The sequence below is a fragment of the Alligator mississippiensis genome, chromosome 13 (assembly GCF_030867095.1).
Source record: "Alligator mississippiensis isolate rAllMis1 chromosome 13, rAllMis1, whole genome shotgun sequence".
NCBI classification, from domain to species: Eukaryota; Metazoa; Chordata; order Crocodylia; family Alligatoridae; genus Alligator; species Alligator mississippiensis.
The window spans coordinates 46684751-46704739 of NC_081836.1; the positions used below are offsets into that span (position 1 = coordinate 46684751).

The 19989-nt window shown below is 44.6% G+C and overlaps 1 protein-coding gene across 3 annotated transcripts in view; it reads left to right on the forward strand.

Moving 5' to 3' along the window:
- LOC102561265 (transmembrane protein 180) overlaps positions 1–19989 on the forward strand; it is a 35884-nt gene that overhangs the window by 7374 nt on the left and 8521 nt on the right. For all 3 annotated transcript variants that reach the window (XM_019494712.2, XM_019494711.2, XM_019494710.2), the window contains 3 exons: positions 3015–3169; positions 4596–4679; positions 6820–6963. In XM_019494712.2, the coding sequence (XP_019350257.1) occupies positions 3015–3169; positions 4596–4679; positions 6820–6963 (383 nt within the window). The remainder of the gene's footprint in view (positions 1–3014; positions 3170–4595; positions 4680–6819; positions 6964–19989) is intronic.

The following is a 19989-nucleotide window of genomic DNA, read 5'->3' on the forward strand; positions in this document are numbered from 1 at the left end:
TTAGTACTTCCAAAAGGAAGTACTAAATGATGACACAGTAACAACGGTTCCATAGCGGCATGTGTAGACGTACCCCAAAAGACCCAAATATGGATGTAATGGAAATAAAACATACCAAAGTGGTTAGAAGTGGAGTGAAAGTGAGTGAGTGATTAGATCAGAACGTAACTAACAGTTCTTAAAAAAAAAAATAACCCACCCACACACACACACTCATTGCATTCTAAAACCTTACATCAGGTTTTCAAAATCTAAATAAGTTTACTTTAGAAAATGATTGTTGACTGTTCATAAGTACAGAGCACTTTTTAAGTTCAGCACTTTGAAAATCAGGCCCTTAAGTTCTTAAAGATAATTTAAAAAACAATAAGAAAAAGGCAAAAGGAATCATGGTAAAGTACGATTGAACTCCAGAGTTAAGTTTTTCAAGATTTTGCTGATATGCCAGAATAAAATATAGCATTTTTTACAGGTAATATTTAATTTATTTTCTATGCTATGTAATTCACAAACATCAGCCATTCAAAATCTGCCACAGATTGTACAGGCCTTTTCAGTAGTTTCTAACTGATATAACACTCCTTAGGAACATGTATGAAAGAAACTACAGACATTTGGACTGCTTTAATAACTTTACACTCAATATATAGTGATCATTACTCTGCTGATAAAATCAACTTGACAGAAATGAACAATCTTTTAGAAAAGGCATTTCTCTCTGCTCCCCAAAAACTCATTGTCTAGAAGGTCAGTGAACCATATAGAGTTTGGCATGTCCTTTTTTCCCCTTATGTGTTGTTATTTTGAATTCAAAATATAGTAAGAGAGTTTTCTGATGGTAGTGTCCTGAACTTCGCTTATTTGTAAAACATCCAATCTATGTGAAATAAAGCCTCTCTGTTGGTTGTGCCTCAATAACCCGTAAAGGGACTAGAATACTGCTTGTATGGTTTCTTGCAGTATTCCCTAGCAGATTCCTTGGTGTTGAAAGGAAAACAAGACTTAAACTGAAGTTGAAAACATCACTGAGCCAATAATATTTTTTTCTTGAAAGAAGAAGCCCTTTATTGGAAGGTTGCCAAGTCTCTTATCAGAGTTTCTAGAACCAAGTGCTTTTTCGTAATCACAAGAAGTTGAGATCCTGTTTATTAAAATAATATACATTTCTAAGTATGAAGACTTTTTTTCCGAAGTGCAAATCTTTCTAATTTGTCAGGCACTCTTCCAAAACTCTTCTGTATTGACATTTGCTAACTACAAATCTTATTAATCTATGACACATAACAAGTCTAAGTACCAGCAGTGTAGTTAACTTTATTTATGTTGAGGAGGGAAGAGTTTTCTTGTGAACCAGCATTGGTATCTGAAAATACCTGGTATCTGAAAACTGAGATGTGCTTTATTAATAATTAATCAACTTCCAGAATTGTATTGATAGTCTCGCTCATGAAAAAGATTGGAATCTGATTGTAAATGGCCCTGCAGTTCCAAAAGTGAGAGAGATTTTTACCTCAAGATAATGTTCGTTCTTTATTTCTTTCCTCTTCTCAACCTCCTCACACCTTGGTGTCAGTTTTCTGCCTCAAGATCAAGGGCACTCATCAAGCTTTTAGAGGCTTTTGCCTGCAAGAGTGGCATTAGCTACTATTATGTGACTTGATAGTACCCTCTATTTGAAATTCTGTCTTAAGGCTCCACAATGAAACAGTTTTTGAGCTGTTTTTATTTTAAAATGAATGATGTCAGGTGTGGCCAACCTGCAGGACAGGTGCCACAAGTGGCATAGGCAACTTCTGTGTTGGCAGGCAACTGACTGGGGAGAGGGAAAGCAGCACAGTTGCAGATAGGGCAGCGAACAGAAAGCTGAGCAGCAGATGAGAAAGGGATTGGAGCGGCAAACGGAGACAGTAAGGGGTTAATCTGTGGCGTGCCTGCCAAAATGGTTGCCCCCCATTGACTTAAGTAATTCAGGCTTTTGTGACATACTGTTTATGGCTATTTCTGTTGCTGCAAAGTGAAAATTACTAACATTGGAGTATAATTTGCAATGCTATATTCATGGGTTTGATTCTTTTCCAATTCCTATAAATCCAGCTAACCATTTAAATGCCATTTTCACGCAGAAACATGCTTTAAATTTAAAACATCTCTGACCCAAACACCAGTGTTTTACAGATAAATCTAATATAACAAATGAACTTCATGAGCACTTGAGTAACTTAATGTCTTTTTATTGTACTGCAGTAATCTAGTGTGAGTTACCGAATGTCACAAATCCAAAAATTTGAATGTCACTATCACTTTGCATCAACCATTGTTTAAGACCTGTTTAAAAAGCAGCAGTCCTACTAGCTATCAGTATCCACCTTTCCCACTAGCCAAGTTGGTTTCATGCTATAATAAAATGTCTCAGTGGAACTGTTTTATCAACTACAAATGTCATGCTGAGTAATGTCATGTGAGTAGAAGTTCCACTGATATCAGAGCCATTTCAATGTTAATAAAAAAATAGCTTTAAAAGAAATCTGTAACCATTTTGTTCAGCCCAGCAGTCAAAATTCAAGTAGCAAGAAGCTCTTTTAACTGAACATACTACAAAATACATTGTATAAGGGTATCAGTCACCATGTTCTAGGATACAAGCAGCTTGCTGGCTGAAGTAGAAAAGAATATTTTCCCCAGGGTATAGTCATGACCAGTCAGCTTGATGAATTATTTTGGGTGGAAAAAAACATTCTTCTCTGAAACGTCTCTTTTAAGCCATTACTACAGGTCAAACAGGATGGATCAGTCATCAATTCTGTCTGTAAAATTCTTACTTTTTTAAATTGTGAGAGGTACTTGAAAAATGTTTATCATTGAGTTTCTTCTTTTAGAAAATGTGCATTTTTCCAGTCAATATTATTTACAGACCATGAAACAGTAACATATTTATAGTAACAACAATACTATAACACACTGAAGTATATATATTTTAAATATATTTAAATATATTATTTCTATTTTCTTTTCAGTGTCTTGTACTTCTCAGCCAGAATTTGTTGAAGAAGTTTGGTTATTATAGGATCATCTTGTTTTCTTTTTACTTAGAAGTAATAGCTGCAGCTGCTATGTTTGTTGTAGGGCCTGAACACTATTATTTCCTGGCATTTTATCTCACAACAAACATGTAAGTACATATATGCTTGAAAGGATATTCCCTAAAGTTTTTAATAGGTTAGTCACTAAAAGCAGCGCGTTCTCTCTCTCTCTCTCTGTCTTTCTCTCTCTCTCTCTCATTCTCTCTCTCTTTTTAATATATACCCGCTTGGTAACTTGAATAATTCCTGGCTACAAGATTCCTTTATTCTAATTCACCAGTCTGAAAATGGAGCAGCAATACAACAGCAGCTTCTGTTTCAGTGTTTCAGTATCTTATTTGTTTTACATTTTACCTTCTAAAATGGACAGTGGAATTAATAATTAGTTTGCAGCACCACCTCCAGCCATGTATCAGTTTTAAAGATAGTTACATAAAGAGTCCAGTGAAGCAGACTTTCTACTTATCCACTCAGTGAGGTTTTCCTCCAAAGTAATGACTCAAGATTTTCCAAAGTAAAATCACACCTTTCTGTGGCACTGCCGGAAAATTTTAAGATCCCTCTCTCATATGTAGATACTGGCAAATCAGGTGACTGGCTAAATAAACATTAAAGCAATTTTACAGCGAAGGTATATTATGAGGTGTGGCAAACTCTCAAAGGGGTTTTTGAGTCTGAACACTGTTACTACAATTCAGTTCATCTTTCTCTTCCTTTCCTACCTCCCCACCCCCTCTTTTCTATTATTCTCCTTTTCTTTCCCCCTTTTTCTTTTCATCTTTCAGTATTTCATCATGGGCTATTATAATCAAGAATCACATGACTTCCAACCTGAATGACATTATCTCATATTTAAAATGAGGAACATGTTTCCTTAGAAAAATCTCTAAGGTATGTGAAGACTGTTTGATTTAGTACTAGCTAATAGACCCAAAAAAACAGTTATAATTAGAATCTCATTATCCCAAAGGTAAGCAGTACGATTAAATCTCAGCCTTTCCTATTTATTCTTTCATTGGGTTCAACTGGTTGTGTGAAAACCATAGTGCTTTTCTAATTTTTTTTTCATTCGTCACTTTTGAAATTGTTTTAAGTTTGTATCCTGTCTTTCTCAACCAGTCTTTTGCATATCTTTCACATTTCAAGGGGAAATGTTTCTGCTCTTTCTTCCAAGATGTTCCTTTTGGTTCTAATAATCTCAACCAAACTTCTTTCATTTTATATTTTGCACAAAGCTGGTGTCACCTTGACATTCCAGAAGGAGTTGTGAAAATGCTTTAGGTTTGTATAGAGTTTCTAATTCTGAGAGAAAATAAGAGCTTTACTGTAGAGAACTGATCTTGAAACAGACCTCATAACTTTTCCTTTTCTGTAGTAAATATATTTTCTTAATGTATATACTGAGTGCATGTGCTTGTATATAAAATGCCACATGGAGCTATCTATTAAAATATTTTTATTGGGAAAAGTTGTTTTAATGCTTATGAAGATTTTAAATGTTTTGTCTTTCTTTAGGGTAATTGTTCAAGCTTCATTCAGTTTGTTTAATCTGCCCTTGGCAGATATTGTTGATGCAGACTTAATAAAGCATAAACGGAGGTATGTTAAACATACTAGTGCTCATAATATTTATTATATGAAGTGCCATCACATTCTCCTTAGCATGTTCATTGTATAAAAATGTCTTGTCAGCAAACACATTAACAGGATTCCTAATGTTATAATTGGGTCGGGAAAGGCTTTTCTTTTTTTTTTTAAAGTAATAACTTATTTTTTCAGAAGTTTCTCTTATTTACATGAGAAATGAGTAGTAAGAAATTATTACTGTATCTTTGTTTTAAAACCTTTTAAAGTTTTAGCCAGTGTTTTTTAATACATTTTTGGTAGATTATATCCAAATAAGTGCAGCAGAAGTTGCAACATTCTTTGGCCCTTGTCCTGTAAAACTTGTTTAAGTGCAACTTTAAATATGAGTAAAAACACTTGCATAGGAGTTTGTTACATGAGTCCTTTTTATCATTTAAAAAAAGCAGTGTAAGCAGGTCATAGATTGTTTCTATTGTGAACTGTACTTTATTTGCAAGCACTAAATTCAACACACTTTCATTCATATGATAAGTCCTGTTGACCTAAATACAAGTATTCCTTAAGCATGTGAGTAGCATTACTTGTGCATTTTGCAGGATGAAGCTATGCTAACGCTGAGGAGGCATTTTGAATGCTTGACCTATACTGTTTGGAGTGCTAAATTCAAACCTTATGCCATTGAGGTGATCTTTTTAAAACAAAAATTGATAAAACTTACTATGACCTACTGTACTATACCTATAGTACAAACCTACTGTACTGTGATTCATGTAGCTTTTGGATTTGCATCAAAGTACAAATAACTTCCTCTTACTTTCATGAATATGCTAATATTTATGCTAGTGCAGTTTCAGGTTTCTGTCACTATCTTGTAAGAAATCATTTGTTTAAAGTGAATACTTTGTGTTATTTGAGGAAAAAATATCAGACTCCCTCTCAAACCTCCATCCTAAAAAGACTTAAAATTATAATTAATTACCCAAAAATAAGTATCCCTGTTCACTGCATTATGACCATTAAATTACATAAAGCTGAACACATAAATATCTATAGGATTTAAGCCAATCTCTGTGCAAATCTGAGCCCAAGAATTTTCTTTGAAAAATGGGGGAAAATTGCAATTTCAGAATATTCTTGATACCACATCTCTTCAAGTTATTCTGAATAACTTTAGTGTTATGTTTGCTGAGGAACCACTTGTTATATAACAAGGGTACTTTCTCAAGTTCTAGAACCAGGTCATACAGCTCTCACAAACTATTGTAACTCTATCCTGGTTTCTCCTCTTTTCTTTGTTAATAATGTATACTAGCAGCTTGAGAATCACTAGTCTATTTGAATCCTGGTCCAAAGCCCAGTGAAGTTTATAGTAGGCTTTGGATAACACCTTGTAGCATACTTCTATTAGCTCCTCTGGCTGTGTCCAGAGGAATGCGGACATTTGGCTCCCCAGGGACAAGAAGCAGCAGCACACTTTGTGCTGCTTCTGCTTGTCCCTGGGGAATACCCATTCCACATGCCCTCTGGCATACGGCAGGTTACCCCGGGTGGGATAGGGGAGGCTAGGGCCAGCAACTGTGCCGGCCCCAGCAGTCTTAGCTGGGGGCCGGGGAAGCTGCAGTCGCCGTGTTTCTGCAGCTTGGAGCCTGGCTGGCAACTGGAGCTTGGCTTCAGCAGGCCAGGCTCCAGTTTTAGGCAGTGCATGCTGCTGCCACGCATGCTGCCCTGCTTCTTTTTGTTTCCGTATGAATATTTTTTTTGACCCCAGGATCTCCCAGGGTCAAAAACTACCCACACGCTGCAAGGTAGCAATGTGGGAAACTTCCAAATGAACAGTGTGTGGTACCGCAGATGGGTCTGCTGTGCCACATATCGCATAGGTGCTCATTTGCAGTGGAGTAAAACTAATTGCAGGCACCTAAAGTATTGTAAAAGATTATACATTTGTTTGTATAGTTTTAAAAAACCTGTAGTTTATCTAACTGGAATGCAACTATTTCAGAACCATAGCTGATAAATACATATGTCTGTGTCATGATGACTAGCATTTTAGTATGAACAGTACTTAAATTGTGAACAGAAAGTACTATAAGTGATTATATATTCTTATATATTGTGTCATGTGGGTTAATACTCATCTTAATTATTTCAGATCACCACTTTCCTCCATGGTTTTTGGTACCAATGCTTTATTTACCAAGCCTGCCCAGTCTTTGGCTCCTATGCTTGTGGTTATGATATTAAATCAATTTGGATATGAGCACCTGAATAATAAAGTTGTTCAGCCTGATTCAAGGTGAGTGGAAAAAATGAATCTTTAAGTTACAGAAACATAAGCGTATGTGTGTACAGTGATACAAAATACACATTTCTGTGTGATATGCAGCAGGAGAGGGCACCAGAGAGCAAGAACTAGCTCTTTATGCCAACGTTTTAATAAGGTAGGTGGGAGAGAGGACCTAGAAATGTTGGCAGAGGAATACATTTTGCAGACAATAATAAGGGAGAGATTAGAGAGAGAGGGTCTTATCTCATTTATTTAAAGTTACTGCAATCATTATGTAATGTAGCAGTCAAGATTCTGGGGGATAGGCCATGTTTGTGATTATTCTCACTGGCCCTTGGAGCAACTACACGTCAGATATTTCAGAACATGACCATTGTTCCAGTACCACCATAGCAAGTACACATGGAAGGGGGAGAGCATGTGACACAGTAAAAAGATTTAGTGCTTGGAAGTACTGCTGAACAGGAAATACTTACACCTGCCATGCATTCAAACAGTAAGCTTACTTTTCAGGAGCAGCCCCATGCTTGCTGAAAGAATTGTAAAGTTAGTCCTTTTCAGAACTCTTTAACTTTTGGGAACAGATGCCATATAAAACTATGCTTTCATTTACCCATTATTAAATCCACAGACCACTCTTCTGTCCCACCTTGCTCCTCATAATCCCCTTTGCAAGAAACAACCCCATGCATTGCTACTGATACAATGGTTAGAGTTCAATGTTGACATGAACCCTCTGCCCATCTATTCCAACTAATCACTTCACCACTCACGACAACTACCTTAAACACAGTGAATGCAGCTGGAGTTTATGCGCATAATTCTCAGTTCCTACTTCCAGTTCCACGGAAATTAGAGCTATGGTTGTGCTGGCATGGATCTTAACATTCCAGTTCTGGGTTTTCAGAACTTTGAGTGTTGTGAACTCAGCATTCTGGAAGGGCATAAGATGCTTCAAGGCAACCCTAATTGTGCTTTAACTAAATTTTTTGTCCATGAATAAATGTTTCCAACACTGGCATATGTTGAAAAAACAAAACCATAAAGTATTTGCTGAAGTTTAAATTATTAGTTTTACCTTGAATTGAAATCAAACCATGGCAAGAAAACATTCCATTACTTAATGATAGCATTTGTATGTCACAGTTCTAACCAGTAGAAGAGAAATTATTCACAGTTGATTCTTACATAGATATACTACTTCTGCACTATATTTCTTAGTGGTTGTTTTGCTTTCTTTTCACAAATCAACAAAATATTAACTTGGGCATGTCTAACCTAGATACTTTTTGTATATTCTTTTTTGTATGCTAAGTCAAGAAACTATTAGCAGTGTTTTTTACTATTCTGTGGTGCCATTATACTTTCCCTCAGTTAAATGCACTTCTTCAACAAACCTCAAAGGGCACATCCCCATTAGCAGGAACATACGTTTTGCCAGGGACATGTAGCAGTGGCACACCTTATGCCACTGTTGTTTGTCCCTGGGGAGTGCCCATGCCACACATTCTGGTGCGTGGCATGTTGCCCCGAGTGGGGTAGGGGAGGCTGGGGCCAGCACCTGGGCTGGCCCCAGCATCCTAACCTGGGGTCCTCCAAGAGCTGCAGCACTCCTGCAGCAGGAACTCTGGCTGGCAGCCGGATCGTTGCTCTGGTTGACCAGGTTCCAGTTTTGGGTGACGTGCACTGCCACCATATGCGCCACCTCACTTTTTTTAGGCATGGGTTTTTTTGGCGTGCGATCTCCCAGGGTCAGAAAACCTCCCCACAATGCAAAGTAGCAATGTGGGGAATGCCTGATTTGTGTGGTGTGTGTGTGGCATGTGGCCCCACAGACAGGTCTGCAGCACTACGTAACACATCTGCGCTCATCTGGACACGCCTAAAGAGTTCACAACTGTAATCAAATACAAACAAATTGTGTAAGCTAACTTCCCTGTTTATTCACTCGGATATTTCATGTGACTTTTTGTCACCTTATTTCCCTTTCCCTATGTGTTGTTTACCAAGAGCCTGGTCCTGTAAGTTCTTGTATAAATTTGTTCATATATCGCATGTTATGATCTGTTTAGTTAGGTGGCTTATTTAGATAAGTAAAGTTATTTTTTACATCTTTACACGTAAAATCTAAGATTATATTAATGGAGGAGTATGCCAAAGTATTTTCTTGACATTAAAATATCTGGTACTTCCAAACACCAATGGAATTTTGTAGCTGCTTAGAGTCAAAACTGCTATAGAAAATTGGACTTACTGACTGATTTCTTATCTCAGATCAGTCAGCAGAGAATAGATATCTCCATTTTGCAGATGACAATCTAGTCACAGGTTCACCCCACCACCTCAGAAATTTCAGGAAGCAGGACAGTTAGTCCCAGCCAACATTTCTTCTTCTCCAGGTGACCCAGTGATACTGACCTAGACTCCAGGAAGATTTATAACAGTGGGGGCCACCCTTTTCACTGAGCGTGCCATAAGTTAGCCAAACAAGGTTCTTTGGGTACATGTGATATCTTTTATTAGACCAACTAAGCAGTTGAAAAAATTGTTCTTTACAAGCTTTCAGGCACCCTTCTTCAGGCATAGGGAGCGTCTGCTGGTATTTGTATACTCTCTTGGGTCAAATAGAAGCTTAACCCGGTATGCAAAATGCAGGTCTCTGAAAATGCAAATATGTGGCAGAGAAGATCAGAGGGGATAGGAGTTAGTTGGTGTGAGACAGGTAGGTGTGGGGCAAAGGTGGAGGACACGAGAGGGGACTGTTGAACAGTGATAAAATGTAGCTGGTAAAATGTAGAGAGGATACCTGGGGTTATTGGGTAACAGAAAGGTTATAATGTGCCATAAAGCCAATGTCTGTATTTAGTCTATGATTTTTTGTGTCCAGTAGTTTTATGAAGTGAAGTTGGTAGGTTTATCTACAAAAGGTGCTTTATAGGTTCTCTTTGAGGTTTAGAACTGAGAGATGGGGAAAAAAAGTGTTTGTCTTGTGAGAAATGTGCAGCCACAAGTAATTGTTGTTTTTGCCTTCAATAGATTTTCAGCGTGCATTCATTCGGGTACGCAGTTGTCATTTGGTTTATCCTACATGTTTTCCATCAGGGCATTCAGTGCAGTAGATATTACATTTCTGGAGGTGCTGGTGTAAGATCCAGGAATGGTGATGGTTCTGTTGTGGGGCATAGTTATTGTGGGAGTGGTAGAGATAAGTTGTCAGGTTTTACATTTCTTGTCTCAGCATGATCAGGATTTATTCTGTGTGCCACACACCCTTCCCAAATATCATTCCAATCCCCTCCCGCTGCCTGATTGACTGCTCTACTTTCTACTCCCTGACGTGTTTTTCCTCCCCAATCTGCTGCTTTGCTTTCTGTTGTTTACTATTTGCCACTGTGCTACCTCTCCCCTCCGTGGTCTGCCCATGTGGAATATGTGCCACAGGTTGGCCACTCCAACTTACAGAATCTTCCAAAACTTTAGAAGAGCAGTTACAGCTTTGGGAATTGCTATTACAAAGGTTCAGGATAGATAATACAATTTATTATAAATTTTCACACCTCAGTTCCAGGTCATGTAGTGATTTCAGTCTACAGTGTACTGTTGGATTCTGTCCAGGTGTTTGTAGAAGATGCCAGCATGCCATGCACAAAGAGACTTTGAAGGAAACGCTGATATTTCGGTGTCTACATGCTAGTATGAAAGTACAGGAATTTTACACCACAGACATACCTGAAACAGCCTAAATACTATCAATGTAGACCACCTGAATCTGTAAGGAAGACTATCTAAGAGGAAATACTCTACATTGGTATAGTGTACCTCCCTCCCTCCTTTGCTAGATATTAGATATATCTTTCTACCTAAAAGCAGGCCAGATTTACACTTCATATTTAATATCTTTATCTCTCTGTTTGCACATTAATTAGCTTATTGAATTCTACACATATGTGATTGTTCATGTCAGTAAGTGGTTGTAAGACTGAACGTAGCAAGAGCATTGAGAGACACAGTACCTGCCCCAAGAAACTTCCAATTGATTACATAAAGAAAACAGTCCAAAACACACAGTATAATGGAGCCCCAACCACTGTGAAATATCACTTTTATGTAGTTGCATACTACTAGCTACAGTGTACTGTTGCCATTGGTAAGTTGTAGGAATGTGTGTTTTGGGTGGGGAGCTGAGTTAAGAATATAATCATTGAGACAGAAGAGATGCTGTATAGAGTTCCACAAGTGCAAATGAGAAACTTGGATTTTATGTAAAGATTGTGGAGAGGCTAATACAGGGATGTGATGTATATATTATACATATCTATAGATATATCTATATAGATATAATTCCTGCCAAAAGTGTATATAGTTTTACACCCCTAATCAGTCCTTCTACAGCCGGTGTCAAGAACAGGTCATTGATAGCTGCCAGGAAGTTGGTTGACCTGCTGGAGCCAGCTGAATGGTTTTCCCAACAGATGTCAGGGTAGTTGGTCACCCATGACAGTCAGGTCTTTAGTGCTGGCTGCCTCGGTCGGTTCCCTGGAGAATGCCTGATCGCTCTCCTCTTCTTGGTAGGGAGGCCTATAGTATAGTCCTACCATCCTAAAGGAAACGATCCTTCGGGCACAAAGCGAGACGATCCCCGAGCGAGGCAAAAAAGGAAAAGGGGCCAGGAGGCTTCCATGGCTGACCAGAGAAATCCAGGGCAGCCTAAGGGCCAAAAGGGGAGCACATAAAAAGTGGAAACAGGGTGAGATCACTAAAGATGAATATACCTCCTCTGCTCGTGCTTGTAGGGAGGCAGTTAGGCGGGCCAAAGCTACCATGGAGCTGAGGATGGCAACCCAAGTAAAAGACAACAAGAAATTGTTTTTTAGATATATTGGGAGTAAAAGGAAGGCCCAGGGAGGAATAGGACCACTGCTAAATGAGCAGAAACAATTGGTGACAGGGGGGACAAGGCTGAACTCCTCAATGAGTTCTTTGCCTCAGTGTTCCTAAGTGAGGGGCACGACAAGTCTCTCACTGGGGTTGTAGAGAGGCAGCAGCAAGGCGCCAGACTTCCATACGTAAATCCTGAGGTGGTGCAGAGTCATTTGGAAGAACTGGATGCCTTTAAATCGGCAGGCCTGGATGGGCTCCATCCGAGGGTGCTGAAGGCACTGGCCGACATCATTGCAGAGCCACTGGCGGGAATATTCGAACGCTCGTGGCGCATGGGCCAAGTCCCAGAGGACTGGAAAAGGGCTAACGTGGTCCCCCTTTTCAAAAAGGGGAGGAAGGAGGACCCGGGCAACTATAGGCTGGTCAGTCTCACCTCCATCCTTGGTAAAGTCTTTGAAAAAATTATCAAGGCTCACATTTGTGAGAGCCTGGCAGGGCAAATTATGCTGAGGGGAAACCAGCACAGGTTTGTGGTGGGCAGATCATGCCTGACCAATCTAGTCTCTTTCTATGACCAGGTTACGAAACACCTGGACACAGGAGGAGGGGTGGATGTCGTATACTTAGACTTCAGGAAGGCCTTCGATACGGTATCCCACCCCATACTGGTGAACAAGCTAAGAGGCTGTGATGTGGATGACTACACAGTCCGGTGGGTGGCGAATTGGCTAGAGGGTCGCACCCAAAGAGTCGTGGTGGATGGGTCGGTCTTGACCTGGAAGGGTGTGGGCAGTGGGGTCCCGCAGGGCTCGGTCCTTGGACCGATACTCTTTAATGTCTTCATCAGTGACTTGGACGAGGGAGTCAAATGTACTCTGTCCAAGTTTGCAGATGACACAAAGCTATGGGGAGAAGTGGATACGCCGGAGGGCAGGGAACAGCTGCAGGCAGACCTGGATAGGTTGGACAAGTGGGCAGAAAACAACAGGATGCAGTTCAACAAGGAGAAATGCAAAGTGCTGCACCTAGGGAGGAAAAATGTCCAGCACACCTACAGCCTAGGGAATGACCTGCTGGGTGGCACAGAGGTGGAAAGGGATCTTGGAGTCCTAGTGGACTCCAAGATGAACATGAGCCGGCAGTGTGACAAAGCCATCAGAAAAGCCAATGGCACTTTATCGTGCATCAGCAGATGCATGACGAATAGGTCCAAGGAGGTGATACTTCCCCTCTATCGGGCGCTGGTCAGACCGCAGTTGGTGTACTGCGTGCAATTCTGGGCGCCACACTTCAAGAAGGATGCGGATAACCTGGAGAGGGTCCAGAGAAGGGCAACTCGTATGGTCAAGGGCCTGCAGACCAAGCCCTACGAGGAGAGACTAGAGAAACTGGATCTTTTCAGCCTCCGCAAGAGAAGGTTGAGAGGCGACCTTGTGGCTGCCTATAAGTTCATCACGGGGGCACAGAAGGGAATTGGTGAGTATTTATTCACCAAGGCGCCCCCGTGGGTTACAAGAAATAATGGCCACAAGCTAGCAGAGAGCAGATTTAGATTGGACATTAGGAAGAACTTCTTCACAGTTCGAGTGGCCAAGGTCTGGAATGGGCTCCCAAGGGAGGTGGCGCTCTCCCCTACCCTGGGGGTCTTCAGGAGGAGGTTAGATAGGCATCTAGCTGGGGTCATCTAGACCCAGCACTCTTTCCTGCCTATGCAGGGGGTCGGACTCAATGATCTATTGAGGTCCCTTCCGACCCTAACATCTATGAATCTATGAATCCGGTCCCCCTCTCTTGAGCCCCCTTGTAACTTGACCCACAGGGTTTCAAGGGACCTCTCCCTGCAATCAAATGTGACCTGCAGGGAGGGATACTGCTCTTTCACATAGAGGGCCACCCCTCCTGCCTTCTTCCCAACCCAATCCTTCGTATAGAGCCTATAGCCCTCAATGTTCACTGCTCAGTCATATGTATCATCCGACCGGGTTTCCATTAGCCCAGTGAGGTCAAATTCCTCCTCTGCCAGAAGGAGCTCCAGTTTATCCTGTTTGTTGCCCATGCTTGTGGCATGCCCATAAAGACACCTGAATTCACCCCTAGTCGCCTCAGGTTTTCTGTCCCACTTCAAGTGCCTCAGGGCATTGGTACTCATCTGGATGTCTCCTACTTGAAAGTCCTCCCTTGGGTCATCTTGGCCAGAGGATTTGTGTACAGCAGTGGAATCTACCCTCTCTCCCCCGGACATGCCTAATCTAAAGCCCTCCTTAGCAAGTCAGCGATTCTCTTAGAGAAGAGCTTCTTCCGTCTGCCCATGAGGTGAATACCATCTCTAGCCTGTAGACCAGTGCCGTTGAACTGCATGCCAGGGTCAAGGAATCCAAAACCAGTGTGGCGACATCATCTCTGAAGCCTTTGGTTGACTTCCTTGATGCATTCCTCCCTCAGATGACTGCAGCCTCTAACTGGGAGGATTGAGAAGAAGACCACTTGTGATCCTAGTTCCTTGAGCTTCACCCCCATGGATCTGGTATTGACAACGGGGGATGACATGGTAGGGGACCTACAAATCGGTAGCCATCTGGGGGACAGTGATCACCTAATAATAGAATTCTTCATAAGATGTCGAGTGGGTAAGGTAACTAGTAGGGTGAAAGTGCTAGACTTTAGGAAAGCTGATTTCAATGAACTCAGGCGATTAGTCAAGGACGCACTGAAGAGTAGGAGTTTTGAAGAGACGGGAGCCCAGGAAGGGTAGCTGTGCCTTAAGGAAATGATCCTTCAGGCACAAAGGGAGACGATCCCGATGTGAGGAAAAAGAGGGAAAGGGGCCAGGAGGCTTCCTTGGCTGACCAGAGAAATCCAGGGCAGCCTACGGGCCAAAAGGGGAGCACATAAAAAGTGGAAACAGGGAGAGATCAAAGACAAATATACCTCCTCTGCTCACGCTTGTAGGAAGGCAGTTAGAAAGGCCGAAGCTACCATGGAGCTGAGGATGGCATCCCAAGTAAAGGACAAGAAATTGTTTTTTAGATATATAAGGAGTAAAAGGAAGGCCCAGGGAGGAATAGGACCCCTGCTAAATGGGCAGAAGCAATTGGTGACGGACAGGGGGGACAAGGCTGAACTCCTCAACGACAAGTCTCTCACTGGGGTTGTAGAGAGGCAGCAGCAAGGCGCCAGACTACCATGCGTAGAGCCTGAGATGGTGCAGAGTCACTTGGTGCGCTACTCTGCCGGCGCGTGAGTTAGCGCGGAATTTGCACGGGAGGGCACACAGGAGGGCCCAGGACCCCTGCCAGCACGCCCCCCAGGGTACACAGTCCCAGCCGTATCCAGCCTCCCGGAGGCATGACACGGATGGGCACACGCCGCACCCCAAGGGTCCCCTCGGGCTCCACAGCCCCCCACTCTGGCGCCTCAGAGACGGCCACCCAGACGGAGCCCCTGGTTCCGGGCTCCACGCAGACGGAGCCCCTGGCTCTCGGCTGCGGGGGCTGCCTGTCCCTTTTTCAGGCTCTGGGGCCTGGGAACATGGTGACCTCCCCTTGTGGGGTCTGCTCCCTTTTGGGATCTCTGGCGCGCCAGCTGGAGGAGCTCCAGGCCACAGTCTAGAGACTGCGTGCCATAAGGGACTGCGAGCAGGAGATAGATTCCTACTGCCAGGCCCTTCTCCCCCGGGAGGCAGAAGGTAGACCACAGTCTCCCTCCAGGCCAAAGGAGGACTCTGGGACCTCCTGCTGTGTCCAGCCAGGGGCATGGACCAAGGTGGTCAAGGGCCCTAAGGCCCGCCGCACCAAGGCCCCTCCCCCACCAGAACTGAGCAACAGGTACGCACCTCTTGCCACTCCCCCACAGGCAACATGGGCCCAACTGCAGCTACCGCCCCTGCTCTCCCCAAGACAAAACGTAAGGTGTTTGTTGTGGGAGACGCCCTCCTGAGGGGGATTGAGGGGCCAATCTGCCACCCCAACCCCTTAGCCTGGGAAGTCTGCTGCTTCCCAGGGGCCCGCATCCGGGACATTGCGGAGAGGATCCCAAAGCTCCTCAAACCTACAGACCACTATCCCATGCTCTTTATTCATATGGGCACCAATGACACTGCTCAGAGCACTCCCAACCAGGTCATGAGGCGCTACAGGGATTTGGGAGTGGGGCTAAAGGGTCTGGGGGCACATGTGGTGTTCTCGTTGATCCTCCCAGTCTCAGGCTATGGGCTGAGGAGGGAGAGGAGGATCTATGTGGTCAACCAAAGACTGCAGCGCTGGTGTCGTCGGGAAGGCTTTGGCTTTCATGACCACAGCCCGCTCTTTGGCGAGAGAGGCAGCGAGCTGCTGGGAAGAGATGGCCTCCACCTCTCTCCCCTAGGGAGGAGGCTCTTCTCAGCCAGACTGGCTGACCTGCTCCACCGGGCTTTAAACTAAGCCCGCTGGGGGACGGGGGGACTACTGCCACTGCTGGCCCGCTGAGCAATCCTTGCAAAGCCAGCAGATCACGGCACTTAAGGGAGCCCACCCCTGCCCCAGCCCTGGTAAAATCTGTGGGCAAGGAAGGAGCCCCCCAGGGGACACTTGCCTGCCTGTACACAAATGCCAGGAGCTTGGGGAATAAGCAGGAGGAGCTCATCCTCCTGCTCAGTGCAAACAATTACGATGTCATAGGGATAACGGAGACCTGGTGGGATTCCACCCATGACTGGACCATGGGTATAGATGGCTATACCCTGTACAGGAGGGATCGTGTAGAGAAAAGGGGCGGGGGTGTAGCTCTCTATGTTAAGGAAAGCTACACGTCCCTGCAAGCCGATATTGGCGACCAGGGTGGACAACTGGAGACCCTCTGGGTTAAAATCCGTGGGGAACACGGCACAGGGGACACAATGGTGGGAGTCTGTTACAGACCTCCCACCCAAAGTCCTGAGCTTGACCAGGAGTTTGCCCAGGAACTGGCTGAGGCAGCTTGCTCCAGGACCATGGTTGTCATGGGTGACTTCAATTACCCAGACATCTCGTGGGAGGATCGCTCAGCAAAATCTGAGCAGTCGCAGAGCTTCCTCTCATGCATGGATGACCTCTACCTGACTCAAGAAGTCTATAGGCCAATGAGAGGCAAAGCGGTGCTCGACCTGGTACTGGCTACTGGGGATGACCTAGTCGGCGACCTAGTGATCGATGGGAAGCTGGGTGACAGCGACCACGAGCTGATCACCTTCACCATCCGCCGAAAAGCTGGCAAGTAAGTCAGCAACACGGAAGTCCTTAACATCAGGAAAGCCAACTTTGACAAGCTCAGGAGGCTTGTCAGTGAGGCCCTAAGGGACCGTGACCACAGGGAGAGGTGAGTTCAAGAAGAGTGGTTGCTCCTCAAGGGAGCGATCCTCAATGCACAAACTAAGTCTGTTCCATCTCGGAGGAAAGGCAGCAAGAGGGCACAGCAGCCCCCCTGGCTCTCTAGGGACCTAGCAGACCTCCTGAGGCTAAAAAGAAAGGCCTACAAAGGATGGAGGATGGGAGTCACCTCCAAGGAGGATTATTCTGCACTGGTCCGGTCCTGTAGGGAGCAGACCAGGAAAGCCAAGGCTGCAACTGAACTCCAGCTAGCTTTGAGCATCAAGGACAATAAAAAGTCCTTTTTCAGATATGTGGGGAGCCGGAGGAAAAGCAGGGGCAACGTTGGACCCCTGCTGAACCAGATGGGGAAACTGACAACTGACACCCAGGAAAAAGCCAACCTATTAAATAGGTACTTTGCGTCAGTCTTTCATCAGCCCCATGGGACACCTATGCCCGCTACAGGGCCGGGAAGTCCGGGTGAGGGTGATCCCCTGCCCTCCATTAATGCTGACTTTGTGAAGGAACATCTTGAGAAGCTGGATACCTTCAAGTCAGCTGGCCCTGACAGTCTTCACCCCAGGGTACTCAAGGAGCTGGTGAGCATCATAGCCCAGCCTCTAGCACGGATCTTTGAAAACTCTTGGCGCTCTGGTGTAGTGCCCGAAGACTGGAAGAAGGCCAATGTGGTGCCTATCTTCAAGAAAGGGAGGAAAGTGGATCCAGCTAACTATAGGCCCATCAGCCTGACTTCTATCCCAGGGAAGATCTTAGAAAAGTTTATTAAAGAGGCCATCCTTAATGGACTGGCCAACGTCAACATCTTAAGGGATAGCCAGCATGGGTTTGTTGCGGGTAGGTATTGCTTGACCAATCTCATTTTCTTCTACAACCAGGTGACCTATCTCCTGGACAAGGGAGAAGAGATTGATGTCATATATCTTGACTTCAAAAAAGCCTTCCATCTGGTTTCCCATGATCGCCTCTTGGAGAAACTGGCCAGTTGTCACCTTGGGTCCTCCACAATCCACTGGCTGGAAAATTGGCTCCGGGGTTGGACCCAGAGGGTAGTAATTGATGGAAGTCACTCATCGTGGTGTCCTGTGACCAGTGGGGTCCCCCAGGGCTCTGTCCTTGGACCCATACTGTTCAACATCTTCATTAATGATGTGGACACTGGAGTCAGAAGCGGACTGGCCAAGTTCGCCGATGACACCAAACTCTGGGGCAAAGCATCCGCACCAGAAGACAGGCGGGTGATCCAGGCTGACCTGGACAGGCTCAGCAAGTGGGCAGACGAGAATCTGATGGTGTTCAACGCCGATAAATGCAAGGTTCTCCACTTTGGGAAGAAAAACCCGCAGCATCCTTATAGGCTTGGCAGTGCTATGTTGGCTAGCACTACAGAAGAAAGAGACTTGGGGGTCATCATTGACCACAAGATGAACATGAGCCTGCAATGCAATGCTGCGGTTAGTAAAGCGACCAAAACACTGGCTTTCCTCCATAGATGCTTCTCAAGCAAATCCCGGGACGTCATTCTCCCCTTGTACTCGGCCTTAGTGAGGCCGCAGCTGGAGTACTGCGTCCAGTTTTGGGCTCCACAATTCAAAAAGGATGTGGAGAAGCTTGAGAGAGTCCAGAGAAGAGCCACGCGCATGATCAGAGGTCAGGGAAGCAGACCCTACGATGACAGGCCGAGAGCCCTGGGGCTCTTTAGCCTGGAAAAGCGCAGTCTCAGGGGTGATCTGATGGCCACCTACAAATTTATCAGGGGTGACCACCAGTTTCTGGGGGAAAGTTTGTTCACCAGAGCGCCCCAAGGGATGACGAGGTCGAATGGTCACAAACTACTACAAGATCGTTTCAGGCTGGACATAAGGAAGAATTTCTTTACTATCCGAGCCCCCAAGGTCTGGAACAGCCTGCCGCCGGAGGTGGTTCAAGCGCCTTCATTGAACACCTTCAAGACGAAACTGGATGCTTATCTTGCTGGGATCCTATGACCCCAGCTGACTTCCTGCCCTTTGGGCAGGGGGCTGGACTCGATGATCTTCCGAGGTCCCTTCCAGCCCTAATGTCTATGAAATCTATGAAGAACTGGATGCCTTTAAGTCGGCAGGCCCAGATGAGCTCCATCCGAGGGTACTGAAGGCACTGGCCGACATCATTGCACAGCCACTGGTGGGAATATTTGAACGCTCATGGCACACGGGCCAAGTTCCGGAGGACTGGAAAAGGGCCAGTGTGGTCCCCATTTTCAAGAAGGGGATGAAGGAGGACCAGGGCAACTATAGGCCAGTCACTCTCACCTCCATCCTTGGCAAAGTCTTTGAAAAAATTATCAAGGCTCACATATGCGAGAGCCCGGCAGGACAAATTATGCTGAGGGGAAACCAGCACGGGTTCGTAGCAGGCAGATCGTGCCTGACTAATCTAGTCTCTTTTTATGACCAGGTTACAAAACGTCTGGACACAGGAGGAGGGGTGGATGTCGTATACTTAGACCTCAGGAAGACTTTCGATACGGTATCCCACCCCATACTGGTGAACAAGTTAAGAGGCTGTGACTTAGATGACTACACAGTCCTGTGAGTGGCGAGTTGGCTGGAGGGTCATACCCAGAGAGTCATAGTGGATGGGTCGGTATCGACCTGGAGGGGTGTGGGCAGCGGGGTCCCGCAGGACTCAGTCCTTGGACTGAACTCTTCAATGTCTTCATCAGCGACTTGGACGAGGGAGTGTAGTGTACTCTGTCCAAGTTTGTGGATGACACAAAGCTATGGGGAGAAGTGGGCACGCTGGAGGGCAGGGAACAGCTGCAAGCAGA